This window comes from Mesoplodon mirus (genome assembly GCF_964341445.2).
Source record: "Mesoplodon mirus genome assembly, chromosome: 3".
In the NCBI taxonomy this organism is placed as follows: Eukaryota; Metazoa; Chordata; class Mammalia; order Artiodactyla; family Ziphiidae; genus Mesoplodon; species Mesoplodon mirus.
This window is the reverse complement of record NC_138978.1, coordinates 47,362,463-47,387,301: the sequence shown is the minus strand read 5'-3', so window position 1 is coordinate 47,387,301 and position 24,839 is coordinate 47,362,463. Positions and strand designations below refer to the sequence as shown.

Genomic DNA, 24,839 nt, shown 5'->3' with positions numbered 1-24,839 from the left:
GTCACAACAAAAGTGTATACCATCATCAGGCATCTAGGAGCAGGAATACCTCTAATGTAGGTGTAGGAAGGTTGTGTGGCAGTGAAAAGAACATAGATTTAGAATCAAACAGATCTGCATTTGAACCACGACATTTATTAACACTGTGACTCTTAACAAGTTACATCTCTGAACCTCAGTTTCCTTATCTGTATATAAATTGGATAAAAATAGCTACATTATAGGTTTTTGAGAAAAGTCAAATTCAAGAAAAGCATATAAAATGCCTGGCATTATTACATGCAAGAGGCAATCAATAAATGATAATTATCATTACTGCCACATTTTCATTCTATTTTATAGTTGTGGGAAAATTGTGTTTCTTACTTGTAAGAGTTTATACACCCTAAATATATAAAGGCATTATATCTCTTTCAACTTAAAACTTATATAGAGGTAACAAAAATTATCAATATACATAACCAGAATTTCCCAGATAAATCTTTCATAATTTATTTTCAGAATGTGTTTGAAAACAGAAGTAATAAACTAGCTATGATTTCCCATTTCAAAGGTCAAAAGCAGAAACTAGTTTTTCCATAGTAGTATTTATTGATTTTCCTGCTGCCAAATGGTAATGTAAGGTGTTTTAGACCAGCAGACTTCTAAACTGCTATTTTGGAAGAGAAATTATTTTTGCCCTGAGAATGGCTCCTCAGAACAAAACAATATAGAAGAAACGAACAAAAAAATGATTTGCCACATTAGAAAAGAAAAATGCTTATCAGAAATTACAAAGTAAGTGGCAGGATTGGCAAAAATAAATGAATTCCTCTTCCTAGAATTAGGGTTTTCTGTTATTTCTACGAAAATCATTAAATGGCCACAGTAGCACTTCAAAATCCAATGCCAATTAACAGCACATAATTTTTGTTTCCTCTATTTATTTCATTTCTTACCATGAAAAGCCATGGTCTGAAGCAGCCGATCAGCCACCTCCTGTGGGAATACTCCAGGTTCCTGCAGACACAGTGTTCCATCTTGCCTTGCTGAGCAGAACTTCTCAAGGTGAGTAGTCAGGAAATTCAAGCAGATATCAAGTAAGGAATAAGGAGATGCCTCCTCCTTGGATCCCAGGAAGAAACAAAGGGAAAACAAAAGTCAACAAGTTAGTTTCCAGAAAAGTGGAGAACAAAATATTCATTTCCTTGTTCAACAAGTACTTTTATTCAAATGTCTACCTTGTGCTAGATATCATGTTAGACAGTGGGAATACAACATGTGGTCCATGTTCTCAAGAAGCAGGAAAAGAGAAACATTTAAACAAATATTTACATAAAGTCTATTAAATACTAAATATAGAGGATATATTGGGTAGTCACATAAGCACACAGCAGAGTACCTACCCTAATCAGTCAAGGATGGTCAGGGAAGACCTCAGAGGCACAGCAGATTAATCTTACTAATTTACCAGCCCTAAATAACCCCGTACTGCTCAAAATGTCAATGGACTTCATGGGGCTGAAGACAAAAGACAAAATTCTTAGATTGTTAGAATGACGATGCCTGAGTCCTTCCAAAGTCTAGCCCCAATTTACTTTCCAACTTAATCTCCCACAAAATTCGTATCCCAACCTAATAGTTCAAATATGATCAGTTTATTTGGGTAAAAGAATGTGCTATAGGTGTTATCGTCAAAAAAGAAAAAGGTTAACCCAGTTATTCCGATCTGAGGAACAAAGAACTAATCAAATAAGCACAAAGATTAAGTATAAGCGTTTTAATTACAGAAATAAACACTCTAAGTGTCCCCAACAACAATAATATAACTAAAATATAATTACAGTAGCTACCATCCGTTAGGTGCTTTCTATATGATTCTGCTGAGTGTTTAACATGAATTATCCATTATTTCATTTATTCCTCACCCCTACTTTACAAAGCAGTGAAGGATTATCTTCATTTTTGCATAACTGAAAACTGGCTCAGAAAACTAACATCTTTCTCAGTATTCTACACACAGTAAGTGACAAAGTGTAAACTAAGACCTGGAGCAACACCAAATAAATAAATAAATAAATAAATAAATTTTTTTAAAGGTAAGTTTTAAAAATTACATAGTTTATAGAACTTCCTCAACCTGATAAAGGTCATCCATGAAAAACCCAATTAGTATCATACTTAATGTTGAAAGTCTGAATACTTTCCCCCTAAAATCAGGAACAAGACAAAGAAATCTGCTCTCACCACATCAATTCAACATTGTACTGAAGGTCCTAGAATTAGGCCAAAAAAAAAAAAAAAAAAAAAAAAAACAAAAAGAAAGAAAAAGAAATAAAAAGCATACAGATTGGAAAGGAAAAGTAAAACTGTCTCTAATTGCAGGTAACATAATTTTGCAAAAGAAAATCCTAAGGAATTCACACCAAAAAAACTATCAGATCTAAAAAAGAAAAACCAAAAACAAGTTCATCATGGTTATAGGATATAAGATCAATATATAAAAATACCTATATTTCTATTCACTTACAATGAAAAATATGCAAATGAAATTAAGGAAACAATTCCATTTAAAATAGCACTGGGACTTCCCTGGTGGAACAGTGGTTAAGAATCCACCTGCAAATGCAGGGGACACGGGCTCGATCCCTGGCCAGGGAAGATCCCACATTCTGCAGAGCAACTAAGCCCGTGAGCCACAACTACTGAGCCTGTGCTCTAGAGCTTGAGTGCCACGACTACTGAGCCCATGTGCCACAATTACTGAAGCCCGCACACCTAGAGCCTATGCTCCACAACAAGAGAAGCCACTGCAAAGAGAAGCCTGCACACCACAAGGAAGAGTAGCCCCCGCTCGCCACAACTAGAGAGAGCCCACGTGCAGCAACGAAGGCCCAATGCAGATAAAATATAAATAAATAAGTAAATAAAATTTTAAGTTCTTAAAATGGTTACATACTTCACAGTTTACAAAGCGCTTTCACATTGACACATTTGATATTGTAATAACTGAGTAAGATGGGCAACAAAGACATTATTTTTTAAGATGAGGAAACAGACTTCACAAAAGTTAAATGGTTGGCCCAATGAAGCAGAGACTGTGAGCTGCCAACCCTAAAACTTGTTCTTCTTTTCTTCCATGTTAATAAAACCTTTTATTTTTACCTGGGCACAGGACCACTTGTAACAAAGACTATATATCTCTGTATCCTCTGCAGCTAGGTGTAGCTAGGACACATAAGAAAAAGTTCAGAGGAAGTAATTCTTCAAATTCAACTTCCGCATCACAGAACTTTGCCTATTCTGTCTTATTTCCTGTGTTCTAAGTATGAATTCTTTCTGCTTTTTCTACTCTTCATTGTACCATCTTTCTAAATGTCTAAAATTAATCACCCAGATGAAACAAGATGCCCTTTGACCTCCGTTGGTAAGTTTCAAAATGATCTATTTATTTTACAAAAGAGAAAATAAATGAAAGTTGGGTAACTATCAGAGGGGAGACATCTAAACCTTCTGAGTACATAATTTTTAGAAGTCATTTTAAAAGAACAAACCCAGGTAGTAACATATGGACATTTATAATATTTAATTAATCATTCTAAAAAAATTTTTTCCAATTGATAAAATATGTCCACAAACAAAAACAGGTTTTTAGACCCCACAAATTTTTCCTTTTCAAAGAAAACTTCCCCTTATCTCTATGTTAATTCCTATTAGTAAGCATAAGACTTTTCTAGTCAGCTGCTCTTCTATTGGGAAGTACATGTGCCTAATAGTTAATCCACCTGGGCTTTGGAGCTAGAGTGCAAATCCCAACTTTTCATTTACTAAGTGTGTGACATTACACAAGTTACCTATCCTTTCTGCTCTTAAGTTTTCTCATCTTACAATGTAGGTAATAATAATACCTACTTCATAAAGTTGCTGTGAGGATTCAATGAGATAAAACAGGAACCAAAGAACTTAGAATAATGGCAGTGCGTCTGGAAACACACTTGTAAGGGTCAGAGGCAGGATTCAAACCCAGGAAATGTAGCTCCAAGAGCTTATGCCCTTATCCACCAAAATATACTACCTTTTCAACTTTATATACAAATTCTAAATATGTTATCTCACCTGATACTCAAAGGTCTGTGATGTGAACAAGGATAATCATCTCCATTTAAAGAAGAAAACAGAGACGTTATATATCAAGCCAGGGACAGGACTAGAACTGTACTCAGATTATCTGAGGTCTGCTCCAAAAACTATACTGCCATCTGTGACTCTCCAAATTCCAGTACTTTAAGCTAACACAGAAGTATTGAGAGATCAGTATTTCCTATTTTAGTAGTAGGAGTAGTAGTAGAAGCCGTGCTGCAGCTTGCAGGATCTTAGTTCCCTAACTAGGGATTGAACCCGGGCCATGGCAGTGAAAGTGCCGAGTCCTAACCACTGGACTGCCAGGGAATTCCCCTTATTTTTAAACACATAGCAGCAGCACAGGAGGACTAACAAAGAAAGGACAAAAGCAGAAGCTGGAATTCCATGTCTAAACAATTCATCTCTTGGAAATTCCTGCTCAGAGAGATTTTTCCCTTCACCAATTAGGAATACCCTAGGCAAGTAAAAACAAAGTTCCTACTGAAAAAAGCAGAAGGGAGAGAAGGTCAAGTCTGATTTCATTTGGATCATAAGGAAATCCACAGTTCAAAGACTAAATAATTTCTAGGAAGAACAAACAGGAAAGTTCTTTCTAATTAATTGAAATGGCTTCTACTCAATCTGGACCAACACAGCTCTTCACTGCACAGCTTTTATCCTATCACTCTCCTAAAAAAAATTTCAAAGGCTCCATATCATCTATAAGCACAGTTCTCACGCTGGGAACACATTCAAGGGGTTCCTAGCAGAAGTGTGCCAGGGGACTAAAGCTACAGTATTAACTTGGCACATTTTAGGATAGCAAACACACTCAAAGCTTATTTGAGGGGATGAGAGTATGGGAGGTTGGGGGAGAGGGAATCAAGTTATGCAACCAGTAAATAACTTAAAATATTTTTGTACTGAAACAAATATATTATGTAAAAGGCAAACACTGTATGAATTTTAAGATAAAACACAAGATTACCAAGAAATTCCTATTTGTAACACTGGTTTCAAGTAATTCCCTTTTCTATCCCACAGCAAATTAGTTCCCTCTGCTGTTAGAAGTTGGAAAAACAGAGACCTAAAGAATAAAGTGTGGGCCTCCCTGGTGGCGCAGTGGTTGAGAGTCCGCCTGCCGATGCAGGGGATACGGGTTCGTGCCCCGGTCTCGGAGGATCCCATATGCCGCGGAGCGGCTGGGCCCGTGAGCCATGGCCGCTGGGCCTGCGCGTCCGGAGCCTGTGCTCCGCAACGGGAGAGGCCACAACAGTGAGAGGCCCGCATACCGCAAAAAAAAAAAAAAAAAAAAAAAAGAATAAAGTGTAAACAATTTAGTAAGGTATTCGAAACGTTTAACTAACTGGCTCCAACCTTCCTTTCTAGCCGCATTTTCCACTTTTCCCTTCTCCCTCCAAACATGCTACCTACTAGATACACTAAACTGTGTCTTCCCTAAAGCAACCTACTATTTACCACCACTCCCTAAGCACTTTAACAGGCACTTTCACACCTCTGAGCCTTTTTTTAGATTAGTCCTTCTATGTGGCAAAATCTCACACATCCTTCAACATTCAGTTCTGTGAATATCTTTCCTAATTTCCAGGGCAGAATTAATTTGACCCTCAGCACCTGGGTAATTAATCTTCACCATTAACAATTAGCTATTATGTACTGAATGGCAGTTGTGTGGTACCAGGCACCAATCCAGCAACTTTATATATACTTGGAATCTTCCAGACAACCTTGTTTTGAACAAAGTAGGTAAACTAAGGCTCAGAAAGATTAATTTACTATGAAAGATAACAGAGCCAGCAGATGGCAGAGCAAGAATAAAAATTACAAGAGTTATCATTCATGAAACACTATGTCTCAGGTCCTGGGTCAGAGCTCTTTAGATACATGAGCTCTTTCAACTTCTAGATTCTATGAATCAAGCACCATTACAATATGCATTTTAATGAGGAAACTGAGGTTTAGGTTAAATATCTTCCCCATATACACATGGTTAGCATGTTGATAAACTGGAACTCCAACTCAAAAATGAGGCCAAAGCTTATATTTTTAAGCTCTTAAGCCACTATACTATAATAATATCATAATCATAATTATTGGGCTCATTATTTGTTAACATATGCTATGAGCTATATGCAATAAACTATGCTAAGTACATTACATATATAATTTCATTTACTTCTCATTAAAATTCTGTAAGTTCTATCAGTATTCCCATTCTATGAAGATGAAGACACTGAGGCTTTAAGGGGTTTATTAATTTGCCCAAGATGATACAGCTAATAAGTGCCAGAGCCAGGATTAGACCCCAGGCAATCTGATTCTAGAGTTAAGTCTGTGCTTTTATGACTACATAAGCTGCCCTTTATATCTGACTCCAAAGCTAGTTTTCTTTTATAATTCTATGTTACACCATAGTTACTTATGACTGTATCTGTCTCCCCCACTAGACCATGATGCTGTTCAAGTTCAAGGAACATATTAACCCTTTCTGTATATCCTTAGCAGCCAAAACACTCCCTGATATTTACCTGTTAAAAGAAAAAAAGAACGAGTTCAAATTAGAATAGTGGTAAAGATACTTGCCCAGAGTCACAGTATTTGTAAGAAGTGGGGCAAAGATGCAAACCTAGGTCTACTGATTATGAAGTCCATATCTTTTCCACTATACTGTACCATACCTCAGGACAATTATTAGTTTGTCACTGACATAAATGCCAAAAAACAACTTGGAGACCTGTTGGTTGTTGCAGTGACTCACACATGAGGTGATAATGCTATAGATTAGGGTAGAAGCAAAGAAAATGGAAAAAAAATCAAAAGTGAAAAATAATTCGAAGGAAGAATTGACAAAATACAGTAAGTGACCAAATAGGAAATAGATGCTGATTTTTTCTGAATCCCCAGTACTTAGCACAATGCCTGGCACTGTACTAGATACACGAGTATTCTCTGAAGGACTGACCAGCATTCATACAGCATACTTTTGACATACATTAGCTCATTTAGCCGTCACAACAGTTTTGTGGAGCTGGTATAATAGACACCATTTTGTATATGAGGATACTGGAGATCAGAAAGAACAGTGTACCCAAGTTCATCTAGTTAAAAATGTGGCAGAACTGGGCCTTGAACCAAAGTATTTAATTCCAAATATCAGGTCCTTTTTCCTATCCCATATAGGCCGCTCAGAAGAAGGAGGGAAAAGGGTAGAGGAAGGAGAAGTCGAGATTTAAAAAAAAAAAAAAAAACCTCCATGATTTAAAGTAGTAGTTAACCAGGGGTAAATGTGTGTGTGTGTGTGTGTGTAAAGAGCACAGTTAAGCACACAGGATAAAATGCTAACATTTGGGGAATTTGGGTGAATGTCTACATGAGAATTCTTCGTGTTATTTGTGCAACTTTTTATAAGTCTGAAATTGTCAAAATAAAAAGTTAGAAAATAAAAATAAAAAATGAAATAGTAATTAATACTCCCATGAGGTCACATGACTGATAAGGACAAGACTGATACTCCCATGAGGTCACATGACTGATAAGGACAAGACTGATAAGAAGACAAGGCAAGGAATTATTTCTTCAGGGGAATTTGTTAAGGCCGTGGAAAGTCTGCCTGCTTAGGCAAGTACAGAAAAGGAACTAATAATGCTTCTGTGAGAGAATTCAGCTGAATATACAGATTAAAATATCATCCCCTACTGGTGACAGTGGAGTCATAAGAGTAGATAAATTCTCAGGGGAAGTGATCAGAAGCAATAACTAAGCCCTGTAATTAACTATCACATATACAGCAGGCAGAACGACATGGTCCCTGAACAATGGCTGAAAAAATATCCTATGGAAAACAGCAAAAACAGCACCAGTCTGAAAGAACAGCACAGCCCTTTATTTAATTTTTTTGGTTAACACAGTGTTTTCTAGGACAGGATATAATCCTGACATTGTGAATCATTCAAATCAAGTGTACCCAGATTAGTCCTCTCAAATACTACTGGTCAAAGTATAAATTGGCACAATTTTTCTGGATAGAAAAGACTTAATTACAATCTTAAAAACACCCAGTCTCTGGATCTAGTACTTCATCTAAGAATTTACCCAAAAAAAAACAAAAAAAAACAAGCAAAGGGAAATAATCAGAGATATTAACAAAGGTATTTACACAAAGGGATTAATCACAGTTTTTCTGACCCCCCCTAAAATAAACCCACATATAGAAATGTCTAAAACACAGGGGCAATGGCAAGCAAATTATGGTATATCAACTCTATAGATAATTACATAGCAATATGTATGTTTCTGAATAACTTTTAAAGACAGTAAAATGCTAAGAATAAAGTTAGTCTAAGCAAAATAAAAACTGTACGTGCAGCAGGATTTCACTTAAACATCTATACAGGCATAGGAAATGATATTGTCTGAAAAGTTATTTCAGAAGATTATAAAGCTCCCTCTAAAAAAAAAAAAAGCTACCTCTAAACTAAACAATATGTTATGATAAATCTATAGAAAAAAGCAAGGGAAAGATTTAAAATAAAAAAGGATGGTTGACAGGACTTCCCTGGTGGTCCAGTAGTTAAAGAATCCGAGCTTCCAATGCAGGGGGCGTAGGTTTGGCAAGGCCCCCCCCCAAAAAAAATGGGTAGTGAATACCTTGGATACCTTGGGGGTGGGTGAAGTGGCACAGAAGAATGGGGCACACAAGGGAAAAAATGGCAGTGGTTATCTTCTATTTCTTAAGTTTGACGCTGGTCTTTAGATATTTGTTTACTATGTTCCATGGCTTACGTGAATGTTTCATATAGTTTTCTAAATTATCAAATTATTAAAAATGAAAAAAGACAAAAGTAAAAATTTGTGGAAATGTAAATAAAGCTATATTCATGTTTCTGCTTTTCAAATATTACAAGATAACCAAAAATCAGTGTCAATTGAATCAATGATAGCCATACTTTTCAATAATATATGTATTCAAACTAGTAAAAATAGACATTTTTTATTAGACTCAATAAAACGATTTTAATTTTGAATGAAAACATGTGCTTGTGTATTTATATAGACACACTTTTATTTTACCTAAATTGGCCATAATGTAACTTCTTACCACTGCTCCTATACCCTTTCCCAGTCTTACATTCTCCAGAGGTTTTACCATCTAATAATGGTGGACTGTGTTCGAAAAGGAGTCTTGGCAGGGTTTTCAGGGGAAAGGCAAGGGACCAGCTATGATGTATAAAGGGAAGTAGATAGGAAATAAAAAGGGAATTTTAAGAAGCACATCTGTGAATCCTATTCTATTTTACAATGTTCAAAAATCTGCAAATAAAGACTTTGAGTTATGACAAAATGATTTTTGGCTGCAGGATTATGTTCCATGGATTATGACACTGCTCTAAACTACATGGAACACAGCGTAAATAGTTGTACATAAGCAGTTAAAGAATGTCTCCTGCTATTAAAGCCAGGTATATACACAAATATCTGCTCCTCTGCTCCTGCCTTTAGATGTCACAAAGCAGAACCCTGAAGGAACAACAAAACAAAAGAAAAGAACAACTAAGCTGAAAGGTTAGGAGAGGTCTTGAAATGACACCACCTAGGGGAGACACAGAAGGCTTTCAAATGTTGAAGGAAAAAAAAAAGTAATAATGAGAACCTTCATCATTAAACATCTGTCTAGCACTTCTGTTTATAAAGCCTTTTCAAAACAATCATTATGGCTCTATGAAGTGAGGAGAAAAGAGATTATTTTTGTTGAGGAAGCTGAGGTTCAGAGAAGGAATGTTACCAGTGGTAGTTATGCCTCCCCTTCTTTATATATGCTGTCCCCTCTCCTTAGAGTGCCCTTTCCTACCTGTCCATCTATCAAATTCCTACTCACACTACAAGAGCCGGTGTATATGTCCACTCCTCCAGGAAGCTGTCCCTCATATTCCAAAACACAGATTTAATCACACTACATTTTGTATATAGTTCTATTACAATTAGCCACTGTATGACTTATTTGTTTAGATGGCCGTCTTCCCCTCAAGACTATGAATTCAAGGAAAGTTAGTAGTTTTCAAATGCTTTTTGTCTATGGCCCACTTAAGTGGGGCAAAAAAACCTCACAGCCTACCCATCCCTCTTGGTTCCCAAGTTCCAATGGAGAACCATATTAACAAAGAAGTATCACTACAAGGGACTTTTGTAGACATCTGCTTTAACAATAAAATGGATGTTTCCTATTTGAATAACAATACATTGTCAAAGTCTAAATTTGGAAAATTTTATGTCAAAAGTTCTATTAATGCAAATTTATATCACCACACACTAGATTAATAATAAAGTTAAATCAATGATAATTCACAATTAAGATACAAAACTAGTAACAGGGCTTCCCTGGTGGCACAGTGGTTGAGAGTCTGCCTGCCGATGCAGGGGACACGGGTTCATGCCCCGGTCCGGGAAGATCCCACATGCCGCGGAGCGGCTGGGCCCATGAGCCATGGCCGCTGAGCCTGCGCGTCCAGAGCCTGTGCTCCGCAGCGGGAGAGGCCACAACAGTGATAGGCCAGTGTACCGCAAAAAAAACCCCAAAAAACTAGTAACAACAAAAAAACTACTATCAACTCAAGACAACATTGCTGAGGCACTGATTACAAAGCTCTCTTCCAAGAAATTACTGGAATTCCAACAAACTAAATTTGTATCGTACATATTTAGTAGGAGCTTTGCAACACTTCCAATTATCAGGCAGACTTCTTCATGAGGAGTCTCTGTGGAATCATACATTGATACTCATTAGCTCTTCCTAACCTTCTTCTCATGGCTTTGTTTTAATCCTCCTAAATTTTAAATTTTCTTTCTTATACTCTCCTTCCTTGAAGTATTTAGTCATCTATGCAATACTCAGCTAGAGGCATACTCAGTCACTTCCCTGTGACTTAGTTATATAATTTGTTGGTTGCTTTGTTTTATATATTTAAAAGCTTCATTCTGTGACTATATTGCCAGGGTCATGACAAAGAAGCATTTCAGCATTCTGAGCAGTGGGCTACTTATTTCTAACAAGTGGGAAGGTGGGGGACACTGAGAATTGACTACATATTGCAATTGTAGTCTACTGTTGGAGGAGACTGGGGCTTCCACTGTTGCTGGTATGATAAAAAATGAAATAGATCCTCATAGATCAGGCATCTTTTTTTTTTTTTTTTTTTTGCGGTACGTGGGCCTCTCACTGTTGTGGCCTCTCCCGTTGCGGACCACAGGCTCCAGATGCACAGGTTCAGCGGCCATGGCTCACGGGCCCAGCCACTCCGCAGCATGTGGGATCCTCCCGGACCGGGGCACGAACCCGTGTCCCCTGCATCGGCAGGCGGACTCTCAACCACTGCGCCACCAGGGAAGCCCCAGGCATCTTTTATATTTGGGAACTAAAGTCCTCAAAAATGCATCCAATAAATTAATAGTTGAATGAATTAGTAAGTTACTAGATGGTAACTTATCTCAAAATTCATTTTATTTCTCTCATGAAACTACTTCAGGAAATATCTGACACAAAAAGTATTCAGATTGCCTTAATTTCTCAAGACAGACCTTGTGGACTTCAAAATTGCTGAATAATGAGGTCTCTCTTTCGCTTAATTAAAAGGAAAAATACACTTTACAGATGATGCCAGTAACAGTAGCTTACAATGAATAAAGCAAATTCACATCCTTTAGTTCATTTGATAACTTTATGAAGTAAAAAAGGAACTTTATGAAGCAAAAGGAAGTAAAAGGAAATATATTACAAATTTCATTTTACAGTTAAGGAAGCTGAGGCACAAAAATGAAGTGATGCTTCCAGAGGCATTGTGCTTAGCAGGAAGAATACTGGACCAAGATTTGAATTCAGCGCTGTTATACTGCAAATTACCTAGCTCTTCTGATCCTCAGTCCTGTCCTTTGTAGAATGGGGATAATATTAGTACTTATCTCATGATGCTACTGTCAGGATGAAGGGCAAAGATGTGTTTAAAGCCCCCAGCACAATGCCTAACACAGTAATTACTCAGTAAATGTTCCCTTCTCACTTAATAGTCATGATCTTGCACAAGTTATATAAATTCAAGTTTCAGACACACAGGGCAGAAGGTTCATGATTGTAAATTCTCAAGAGAGAATTTTCCCATCCAGAGACCACGTCAAGATAAATAAGTTCCTGTGTTTCCCTACACCATCAGGCAGATATTTTTTAGTCTACATTTTCACCAACGGTGTGGTGTGGGCATTTTGTTAGGTGTTAGGGTCCTGGCTTTATGTAGTTGTCTCAGTTCCTACTCATATGACAGGCTCAAAAATCTCATCTCCTACCTGAAAGGCTCCTAGGACTGACAGATCCTCCCATAGAAGGTAACGGCTCTGAAAGTGCTCCTTTTTTTTGTAACCCTGGATGAGTTTTTCCTAAAGATTGGACCAGAAACCAGGTGACTACAAAGATTACAAACTTGACAATTTCAGTATTAGAAATAAATTTTTTTACTGACATCTCTCTGAAGGACTATGAAACACTGCAGTGAAAAGCATGGGTTTGGGAGTCAGACTGCCTGGATTAAAATGCCAGCTCTACCACTTACAAAACAATAACTTTAGGCATAAATACTTAATCTCTCCATACCTCAGTTTCCTGATCTGTAAAAATACAGACAATAACAGTACCTACATTACAGGATTGTTGTCAGAATTAAGTAAATTTTAGGTGAAAGACACTTAGAACAGTGACTGGCATATATTAAATGCTCAATAAATGTTAGCTACTACTACACAATATAAACTCCATAGAACAAACACTATGTTTTGTTCACTGCTGTATTCCCAGAGCCAACAAAATGCCTATTACGTATTAGGCACTAAATGTTTGTTGAATGAATAAACAGTCAAGCACAAATTTATTATTAGGTGTATTTAAAATACTTATTTGCTCCTAGAGAAAGAGACTATATGTCTAGAGAGAAATATTAAGTCCCAAGTCTAGCCTTGAAATTAAACAATGGGATTGAAAGACAAATGTCATTTGAGTTCATTTTGATATAAGAAACTTCCGATACTGGAACAATCTTTGATTCCTCATTTTAGTAGTATTCCATGGGAAATCTCTTTTTAGTTTATGGGGTTTTTTTTCCCCTTGTATTTTTTACTACTGATTCAACCAAGTTAGACTTCCAGGAATAAACACCTAATGTAACCTTAGATTTGATTTAATCCCTTTACCTTCTCTTTCCCCAAATACAATCATTTTACGAATGAGGGAGAAGGTCAAGAAGGTAGTACCAAAGGCACAGATATATTGTGCTCAAGGGTACAGATCTTTTGAATTATTTGGCATGGACTGAGGGGAATTATTTTTCTTTTTAAAAAAACCCACCAACTAGGGAATTCCTTGGCGGTCCAGTGGTTAGGACTCTGCGCTTCCACTGCAGGGGGCATGGGTTCGATCCCTGGTCAGGGAAACAAGACTCCACATGCCATGTGGCGCAGCCAGAAAAAACAACAACCACCAAAAAAAAAACCACCAACTACTCTTCAGAGATCCCTAGACACCAAATAAAAATGCAGGTAAGGCAAGCTTCTTGCATGTGTCACTTCAAGGCTTGGGCAGTGTGGCAAATGGCTGTGTGTTAAAGGGCAAGGAGCTAGATTTCTATCTAAAAAAGATCAAGGCCTGCAAAGGTAAACAAATCCCCTTCCCTTCCATCTTAGCTCATGTAATAAAGCTATTCTAAGAAACAAAACAAAAATTCAGGTCAGTAATCACTGAGCAGATGAGCAGATCATAGGAATCAACAACTCAAAGATATACTTTAGCATTATTTTCCTCTAAACTACTAGCATTAGTTTTTTTTTTTTTTTCCTAGCATTAGTTTTGAAATATAATATGGTAAACAGAGAAGCTCGGTTAATAATGGAAAGAGCACTGGGCTTGCAGTCAGTCCTGGCTCTGCTACTTAATGGCTGTGTGTCCTTAGGCAAATACATTAACTTCTCAGTTTTCTTATCTGTAAAACCAGTGCTAAACCTCCATCTCGACTACCTCACAAAATGGCAGTGAGGAATAAATGGGATGTGTATGAACGTGTCTTTAAAATACTAAAGTACCATGGAAATATTAACATAATTGAATGAAGGGTTTCTGGTGTGAAAAATTGGGTAATATATGGAGTTTACACAAAATTAACACCTATAAAAGCAGCTTGGGACTTCCTTGGTGGTGCAGTGGTTAAGAATCCGCCTGCCAATGCAGGGGGCACGGGTTCGAGCCCTGGGCCGGGAAGATCCCACATGCCCCAGAGCAACTAAGTCCGTGTGCCACAACTACTGAGCCTGCACTCTAGAGCCCGCGAGCCACAACTACTGAGCCCGTATGCCACAACTACTGAAGCCCGTGCACCTAGAGCCTGAGCTCCACAGCAAGAGAAGCCACTGCAATGAAAAGCCTGAGCACCGCAACGAAGAGTAGCCCCCGCTCACCAAAACTAGAGAAAGCCCGCGCACAGCAACAAAGACCCAACGCAATGAACACTCAATGCAGCCAAAAATAAAACAAATAAATTTATAAAGAAGAAAGAAAGAAAAAAAAGCGGCATACCCTGATTCCACAGTACTATAGGTAATAGAATATATCTACTTTACTAAAATATTTACCTTTAACATGCTAGAATCTTACTACATTTTTTTAAGCGGTGGAAGGGATCACAGAGAGGATTTAATACAACCTTTTCACTTTAGAGATTTAAAAATGGAGGCACAGAGAGGTAAAACGATTTGCCATAGGTTAAAAGGCCTATGAAAAGAATATAACTGATATTACGTAACTAAGAACATTGAAACTTTTTTTAAATGCCCTTAGAAAAGGAGAATATGACATTGAACAGGCATTAAGATGCTTTTGAGAGCTAAGAAAAGTGTTTATACGAGGGAGAACTGGAGATAGGAAAAAAGAAAAAAGATCTGTATACAGAGCTAACAAAATGTATAATTAACCACCCCTCTACATTTACCAGTCACTGATTCTTTACTATCTGTATTTAAATATTCTGTTCTCCAGAAGGATACCTCCACAAATTATAGACAAATAATTTGCAAATTTTTATACAAAGGGATATTGCTTTGCAATTCATCTTGAAATCATTTGGCTTCTTCCCCAACTCTTTCTGATGAACTCTTCTGGACAGAAATGTTTATCCTAGGTCAAAAGTATCACTTAATGCTAGTATGAGAAACTATCTGATCCAAAATTTCTTACCCATCAAAACTCTTTTTCCCCTCAGGGGACCTGTACAGAGTGTTCACCTTTTTTTCCCCTTTTTCATGACTCACGTCTCAGTTAACATCACGTTATGCACTTCTCTACAAAATACACACATTCTTTCATTGAACAAATATTTATTTACTTACTGTGTCTCATGCATTATGCCAAGTGCTTAAGACATGAAGCTGAAAAAATACAACTCTGTTCTTACCCTCAGGAAGCTCCTAATCTGGAGAGGGAGCCAGTCTCCTTAACAAAAATACCACCACCACCGGGTAACTGCTGTAACCAAAGCACATACAATGTACAGGGGAGGCAAACAAGAAAGGAGGAACCCAAGGCTGCCTGAGGGTAAATGAAGGCTTCACAAGGAGGTAGGGTTTAAGGGGACACCTGAAGGTTAAATAATCAAGAAGGGCACAGCATTCTAGGCTAAAGTAACAGTGTAAGCAAAACTAGAGGCACGATAAACAGCATGTGTGCTCAGTATTACTGAGCAGGAAATGCAACGACTTTTTCTCATAAAATGATTAGCTCATTAAAGAATTAGATCTTAAGAATCCTAGTATACTATGCAAAACTATTTGCTGAGCCCCCACTATGTGCTAGATGCTGCCAAGTACACAGGATCTTTGTAGACCCATTGCTGGCCATATGTACAGCTGCCACCTGAGTTGTGCAGTACAATCTGTGTGGCTGCGGCAGCGCTATAAGACCACTATAAACTAGCGGGGCCTAAACTGCAGGTTCCTTAAGCGTAGTGAAGAGTCCACAAATTTACATGCATACCAGGTATGCTCTGTCCACAATAATATCTTGAAATGTACACTTTCAGTGCACAGTAGATGCTGTTAGAATTAAGAGTGCAGTATCACTTTAAAATAATACTTAATTTCTACCAGCCTTTTGGTTTTTACCCCCAACTGATGTATTCTAAAAGCATATTCCTGTCACGTGTCTCAAGCTTTTCAATGTTAAAAAGGTATCTAAATGCTAAACACAGAATGCCACCAACATCTGATACTCTCCAAATGCTTTGTGGAAAGACGATTTGGCAATATGGATCAAGAACCATAAAATTATATATACCCTTTGACATATTCAATAAATATGAATTACTCTTATAATGGAAACAACGGTACAAATATTTTAAATGCCTGTATTCAGTTTATATTCCTACAGTCTCATAGAGTACAGGGAAGGTGTCTGAAGTAGCAGACTTAGCGGTTGGACAAACCTCTGCTTGAATCCTGTTCTGTCACTTATTAGGTATATGACTATAGGAAAGTTACCTGATTTCTCAAAGCCTCAGTTTTCTTAACTGTGCAATGAGAAAGCATCATCAACCTCATGGAACTGTAAAGATTAATTAGTATATCATCTGATACATTGTGTGCTCACTAAATGCTTGAGATCATGCTCTCTAAATAAATGTCCCAGCATTCAAGAATTTTGTTTTGGGCTTCCCTGGAGGCTCAGTGGTTAAGAATCTGCCTGCCAACGCAGGGGACATGGGTTCAATCCCTGGACCGGGAAGATCCCACACACTGTGGAGCAACTAAGCCCGTGCGCCACAACTACTAAGCCTGCGTTCCGGAGCCCACATGCCACAACTACTGAAGCCCATGCACCTAGAGCCTGTGCTCCGCAACAAAAGAAGTCACAACAATGAGAAGCCCGCACACTGCAACGAAGAGTAGCCCCCCCCCTCCGCTCGCCGCAACTAGAGACAGCCCGTGCACAGCAACGAAGACCTAACACAGCCAAAAATAAAAAAACAAAAACAAAAAAAAGTTCTGTAAAAAGAAAAAGAATTTCGTTTTAACATTATTTTCCCATTTTAATTATTAGCATTAAAAATGCCTTTTATTCTATTGCAGATAATGACTATTTCTGCTACTTATTGGTTATATGTTTTTAAGGGTTAGCTTTAGAACCTATGCAAAAAGTAGTGTTCTAGCCAGCATTTCCTAATTCATGGATGATTCAATCATTAAATTCAACATTGATATCTATTTCATTTTGTATATTTAAAAATATTTTTTGGGCTTCCCTGGTGGCGCAGTGGTTGAGAGTCCACCTGCCGATGCAGGGGACACGGGTTCGTGCCCCAGTCCGGGAAGATCCCACATGCCGTGGAGCGGCTAGGCCCGTGAGCCATGGCCGCTGAGCCTGTGCATCCGGAGCCTGTGCTCCACAACGGGAGAGGCCACAACAGTGAGAGGCCCGCGTACCGCAAAGAAAAAAAAAAATTTTTTTTAATTGAAGTATAGTTGATTTACAATGTTGTACCAATCTCTGCTGTACAGCAAAGTAACTCAGTTATACACATGTAAACACCGATTTGTATATTTTTGACCATCTAGTAAAATAATTATTTAAATTTTTCTCCTGTAAAAACAGAATAGTTGAGAGTATCCAAAAATTTATCCACTGAATATGTGTGAATCAGTGGAAATGAGAAAACTGGCTCATCATATTATAGTCACTCAGTTGTTATAACTTCATCTGAACACAGAACAACACAGTAATTTTAAATTATTTTTGTTCTTAGAATGAACTGTTGGTTAAAGACAGGAAACACAAGCTGCACTGATGATGAAATAAGAGTAAATGAGTGAATTTATCTTATCAGGATTCTTAAATGGTACATCAAGGTATCTCAGTATTTTTTTTAAGTATTAAAAAAAGAAATGTGATGTTAGTTATATCCAATTTGGATTTTCAATATTAGAAATAAACTATCCGTACCTCCAATGTTTTATTTGTGGAGACAAGCTTGCAAGCAACAGCCTAGAACCATTCTTTTTGTTTTGTCACTTAGAAACAAAACAGAAAAATTATAAAAACCTACTGATTTTTATTGATCCACCTCCTAGAGTAATGAAAATAAAAACAAAAGTAAACAAATGGGACCCAATTAAACTTAAAAGCTTTTGCACAGCAAAGGAAACCATAAACAAAACAAAAAGACAACCCACAGAATGGGAGAAAATATTTGCAAATGAAGCAACTGACAAGAGATTAATCTCCAAAATATACAAACAGCTCATGCATCTCAATATCAAAAAAACAAAGAACCCAAACAAAAAATGGGCAGAAGATCTAAATAGACATTTCTCCAAACAAGACATACAACCAAAAAGCACATGAAAAGATGATCAACATGTCTAATTATTAAAGAAATGCAAATCAAAACTACAATGAGGTATCACCTCACACCAGTCAGAATGACCATCATCAGAAAATCTACAAGGCTTCCCTGGTGGTGCAGTGGTTGAGAGTCTGCCTGCCAATGCAGGGGACATGGGTTCGAGCCCTGGTCTGGGAGGATCCCACATGCCACGGAGCAACTAGGCCTGTGAGCCACAATTACTGAGCCTGAGCGTCTGGAGCCTGTGCTCCGCAACAAGAGAGGCCACGATAGTGAGAGGCCCGCGCACCGCGATGAAGAGTGGCCCCCGCTTGCCACAACTAGAGAAAGCCCTCGCACAGAAACGAAGACCCAACACAGCAAAAATAAATAAATAAATAAATAAACTCCTACCCCCAACATCTTAAAAAAAAAAAATCTACAAACAATAAATGCTGGAGAGGGTATGGAGAAAAGGGAACCCTCCTACACTGTTGGTGGGAATGTAAATTGGTGCAGCCACTATGGAGAACAGTATGGAGGTTCCTTAAAAAACTAAAAATAGAGTTCCCATATGATCCAACAATCCCACTCCTGGGCATATATCCAGAGAATAATTCAAAAAGATACATGTACCCCAATGTTCATTGCAGCACTATTTACAATAGCCAGAACATGGAAGCAACCTAAATGTCCACTGATGAAGGAACGGGAATGGATAAAGAAGATGCAGTACATATATAAAATGGAATATTACTTAGCTGTAAAAAAGAATGAAATAATGCCATCTGCAGCAACATGGATGGACCTAGAGATTGTCCTACTGAGTGAAGTAAGTCAGACAGAGAAAGACAAATATCGTATAATATCACTTATAAGGAGAATCTTAAAAAACGGTACAAATGAACTTATTTACGAAAGAGAAATAGAGTCACAGATGTAGAAAACAAACTTATGGTTATCAAGGGGGAAGCAGGGTAGGGGGTTGGGAGATTGAGGCTGACATATACACACTACTATATATAAAATAGATAACTAATAAGGACCTACTGTATAGCACAGGGAACTCTACTCAATACTCTGTAATGACCTATATGGGAAAAGAATTTTAAAAAGAGTGGATGTATGTATGTATAACTGATTCACTTTGTTGTACACCAGAAACTAACACAACATTGTAAATCAACTATAGCCCAATAAAAATTAATTTTAAGAAAACCCGCTGATTTTTAAAGTACAAAAAAAGCAAGAATTCCTAATTTAAGGTTAAAAAGTCAGTTCTTATCTATTTTGATGCCATAAGCATAATTAATTTCAATCTACACTGTTATTATATTCATTTAAAAATATGCTTTATCTTATGTTAATGTGTCATTTGTTGAACAGTAATGGCTGAAATTTGTTTTAAGGTATTTTGTTCAGTATATTATTAAATAACCTATATATATAATTCAAAAATAAAATATATATATTAAATATATATATATTAAAATTACTCCTTTCTCATATCACATAAAAACTATTTTAAAAAATTAAATAAGGTTGGGAAGTGCTAATTCTCCCTCTATATGACCTAACATATGACCTTTGGGAGACTTACTGTTTGTAAATTAAGGACTTTGGTATGGTAAATTTACCTTGTTTTCATATTCTCATAAATCCCTAAAGGCAGCATAATATATGAAAACCGAGGCCCAGAGAGCAAAATTGCAAAGCTGTTAGTGATTCTATAACTCCTTAGTAATGCCTCTGTGGAAAATTCACTTAGCCAAAAAGTGGTGTGTCAGATCTTCCTATTCCATTTCCCTATACTCTCCTTCCTCCAATTTAAATCATCACCACCACCACCACAAGGTAAGGGTGAAAGTTCACACACTTCCTTTTCACCCAGACTAGTGCAACAGCTCTTGACACTCCAAATCATGTTTCATATTGATTTGGAGTGATCATCCTCAAAATCTCTTATGATAATTCCTTCACATCTTTCAAGGTACCCAAAGTTTTTACAATGAGGCCCAAACTCCTGAGCCTGTGATTCAAGGTCCTCCATAATTTGACCCTAGGCTCACCTAGTCTTGCATCCTATCACACCCTTAATGCTAGAATCATACATTTCCCTGCATACATCCTTCAGTTTCAGCTTCTATGCTCAAGCTAGTCCCTTTGCCAAGAATGGCTTTCCTTTCCAAACTCTTACCCAATAAAACCCATAAGTTAAAACTCCAATTCAAATGTCCCTTCTCAACAAAGCCTCCCTGGCTTTTTCTGACCCTCCCCAAAGTCATCCATCCATTCAACAAATATTTATTAAGCACTTATTATGCACCAGGCACTATTTAGGTGTTAAAGATACAATATGAGCCAAACAAACCCAGTCTCTACCTTCAAAGAGCTAATACTTACCTCATTGGGTTGCTATGAGGATTAAATGAGATAAAATATGTAAAGCATTTAAAACAGGGCCTATACACAGTCATGTTCAATAAATATTAGCTATTAGTGTTGCTGCCTAAACATACTATTTAAAGTAGTTGCCATACACAAATAGATGTCACTTTATACCTTACCCTGATTCGTTTCTTCTTAGCATTTATAACTATTCTCATTATACATTTGTTTACTATCTTCCTTACCCCAAGGGACCATGTCTTTTTTTTTAAACCGCTGTGACCACAATGCCTAGAACATCACCTGGCCCTCAGAAGCTAGTCAAAAGCCACTTCTGTATCATTGACTTTTATGGTCTGGGGGTAGAGACAGACATTAACCGAAAAGTCATAGCAAGAAATACAAAATTACAATTGATGTGTATTCTATGAAGGAGAGTTACATAATGGAGGTGTGTGACTTAGGGTTGTTTGGGAGTTTTTTCTGATGAGTAGGCAGGGCAGTTGGGGTTTCTCTTGACTTCCCTGAGCTGAGAACTCCAGGATATGCAGGGTTAACAGGCAAGAGAGAGTACTATCACAGGTCATTCACATGTGCTATTTGTCCTATCTGGTTTTCCACAACACAACTCCTGTAATTTAATCCTTTAGGTTTCTTCCTGAAAGTAGGACCCTTTGGGAAGCCATCCCTAGCTATTCAAAACACAACATAACAATGAAAATTTTGAAAAATATAAAATACGAAGCTTTATAATAATGTTTGGTTCTATTTATTGAGTGCCTACTAAACCTGTTGCACAAGGAAATTTTTTAAAGTGGCCTCTACGAATAATTCCTAGCTCATAATAAGCTACTATTTTGCCTTCTCTTCACCTCTCCCATACATATACTTTTACACTGTGTGCATGTGTTTTAACAAGTAAGGAGAAATCCAGTCAGTTGGAGACAAAGTCTACACCATAACCATGTCTAATGTCTTTCTAGTCTCAGTTCCTACTACACATCCTCATTCCTGCATTCTTCATGTCACATAAAGGTAATCCTGCTACCTACAATACATCCTAATTACTTTCTACTCACATTCACAACAAAGCATTCTTCCCCTACCCAAAATGATCTATATAAATCCTATTCACCTTTCAGGCCCAGCTCAAATGGCACTTTTGGATCCTAAATACCCAAAAAGGAGTTCATAACTCCCTCTACTCATACATTCATTCTCAGTGGGAAGGCTAACACTTCCAAAAATCTAGCCATTTGGTGTATTTGATGGGACAGCTCTTTATTCTGAAAAGAAGATCACATCTTACTAAATTTCCTTTTTGCACCAAAAATAAGATTCTCAAACTCACTCTTTCTGTGTAGCCCACTAGTCGCCTCAAATTTCAGTTCAAGATTATATTTGTCAGATAGGAAAATGAGACCATAAAGTGAAATCATTCAAGCACCTACTTGGCCTGGGCACTGGTAGTAACAGGAGTTAAGTAAGGCATAGTCACTGCCTAGAAGAACTCACATTTCAGGGGAAGAAACAGGTTAACATACAATGAGTGTGATGAGTTGTGAATGTGAAGGGTTGTTGTGAAGGCAGACACTGGAGAATGACAACCTAAAAATGCAGAGTCAGTGAGTTAGGGAAAGTTCACCGATTAAATAACTTTAAAATAAACCACTCTCCAAAAAAGCAGATGGGGAAAAATCAGAAATTAACTAACCTCCTAGGAGAACATAATTACCAGGACTTCGTTTTGACTAGAATGTCTTATTACTCCCAGAGATCAAAATTTAGATTGCTGCATATAATGGAGCAATGGGTTCATTAACTGAACTGCAAACCATGTGGAACCCAACTCAATGAAAAACCCACTGAAGCTTCAAACAGGCAAGAGAGAGAAACAGGAAGGAGAGAGAAAATTTGCAAATGTAAGGCTCTCCCAACTAAAAGCAGAGAGGGCAAAACAAATGAAGATAATACAAGGTATTAAAGAGACTGTCACAATCTGACTGCCAAGCTGATTTTCGGTCTCCAGATGCTCTGGTCTCTGCCTCCAAACAAAAACCATTTGTTCTGAGTAATAGTAAAGCTTGTAAATAACTATTTTTAAATTTCCCAAACTGTAACTCCACATTAAAAGATACTCAAAAAAATATTCATTTTAAAACGTTTTAAGTTATTTCTGTCAAAAGGCTAGATATCTCATAAGGCCATAGTATGCACGCCGGCCCTCACCCCATGCCTCACTCCATCACTCCAAAACACACTATCACTCAGGTTTTGCACTGACATTAGGTAATAAGGCTTGCAGCCTCTCTCCAACACCTCCAAACTCCCTCTTCCCTCTACAAAAAAGAAAAGGAAGAAGAAAGCCTGCGACCCCCTATCTGCCCGCCCTACAGCTCCTGGGAAGCAATCGTCCTCAAATTGTTCCTGCTTAGACCCTTGAATCCCGTAGAAGGAAATGGGGACAGCTGTGAGAGCGGGGAAGAGAGGACATCCGATAAGGGGGAGAGGAAATGTGGATGGTGGAGGACGAAAAGGAGAAAGAATACAGAGAGGAGAGGGCAGTGTAAATAAAATGGTGAAAGGGGGTAGGAAGCGAGAGCAAAGAGCAGGAGCGAAAAAGAGAGAGGAAAAAGAAGGACGGCGTAGACTTCCCAAAAGAGAGAACAAGGCAAAATGGTAGAGGAGAAAAGGAAGGTCGGGTTAAAGGACGAGGAGGAATAGGCAAAGGGGAACGCGAAAGAAGCTGTCACTGGGGGTGATTTAAAAAAAGGGTGTCACCGAGTGGAGAGAGATTAAGGGGGAAGGGCTGTCACCCCAGTAGGTGGCCGGGGACCAAGGGGAAGAAGGAGTCGGTCACCGAGGGGGAGGTAACAAGGTGGGGAGGTAAAGGCAGGAGCAGACGGGGCATCAGAGCTGGGGAGGGCAGGGCCGCGGGGGCCAGGGTGGCTGGCGGCTGCGGCTCAGGCAGGCCTCGCTCCCTCACCATGGCTGCGCCGGACTGGTCCTCGGGCATGCAGCCTCTGTCCTGGGCTCCGCGGCGGGCCGGGCCTGAGCCCGCCCCCAGGCTGAACTTGCGCGGGGGCTCCAGGAGGCTCCGACGAACAGCGGCTCCGGGCTTGGCCCAGGCCTCGGCCTCCCTGCTTCACGAGCTGGAAGGGCAGCAGCTGAAGCCGCAGCCAGACCCGGAACGCAGTCTCCGCCCCCGAGGCCCCGCCCGCGCCGCCAGCAGGAGCTTGGCCTCGCCTCCTCTCTCTCACTGCGCAGACTCGGCGGAGGGGTCCCAACAATAACCCCCCCATCTGCCCCGCCCCCGATTTCTGGCTTCTCCCCCTCCCAGGCCCTTAAAGGAGCCACACTTACTCAAATAACTAGAGCTTATAAATAAGAGCTTTAAACATACGACGTAACAGGAGACTAGAGCTATCACTCCTTTCGGTCACCTATGGACCCCTGTGCTCTGGTTTATTGTCATTCATTCTTATTGTCATAATTCTTGGTGATTTCAGTTGTTTTAGATGATTCCTCCAATGCCCTAACTTCTCAGGTTCCTCTCCTCTAGGGATCACCCTTGCCTCAGCCTCTCATTTCCTTGCTCATACTTTAGGTCTTCGCATTTCCAGTAACTATAACTCCTCTATAATATCAGTTTTAATCACCCAACTCTCCCACCTCAACCTCCTTCCTTTCTAGCTCACTTCCTGTAATACCCAACTCCAAAAATTCTTCAGCTCCACCAAAACTCAGAATCTTACCTTTTCACTATTCTTCACACTATCCTATGTCCTCATTTCCTTTCATGAACAGCTTAGCTTCTATGTCCATTATGAAAATCAGTCCTAGGTATTCACCTTCATTTCTCCAGTCCTTCTTTCCTTTCCCTGTATTCACCTGAGGAAACTGTAATCCTGTAGCAAAAGGGGGTAGAGT

General features: G+C 38.5%; 1 protein-coding gene across 1 annotated transcript in view; it reads right to left on the bottom strand.

Annotated features, from left to right (window-relative positions):
• The window catches only part of ZYG11B (zyg-11 family member B, cell cycle regulator), a 75,557-nt gene extending 51,467 nt beyond the window's left edge, over positions 1 to 24,090 (bottom strand). The window contains exons 1-2 of the mRNA XM_082615913.1: positions 23,896 to 24,090; positions 939 to 1,104 (exon numbers count right to left, since the gene is read on the bottom strand). Of these exons, the coding sequence (XP_082472039.1) occupies positions 939 to 1,104; positions 23,896 to 23,925 (196 nt within the window). The 5' untranslated portion in view covers positions 23,926 to 24,090. The remainder of the gene's footprint in view (positions 1 to 938; positions 1,105 to 23,895) is intronic.
• Between the last annotated feature and the right edge of the window lie 749 nt (positions 24,091 to 24,839).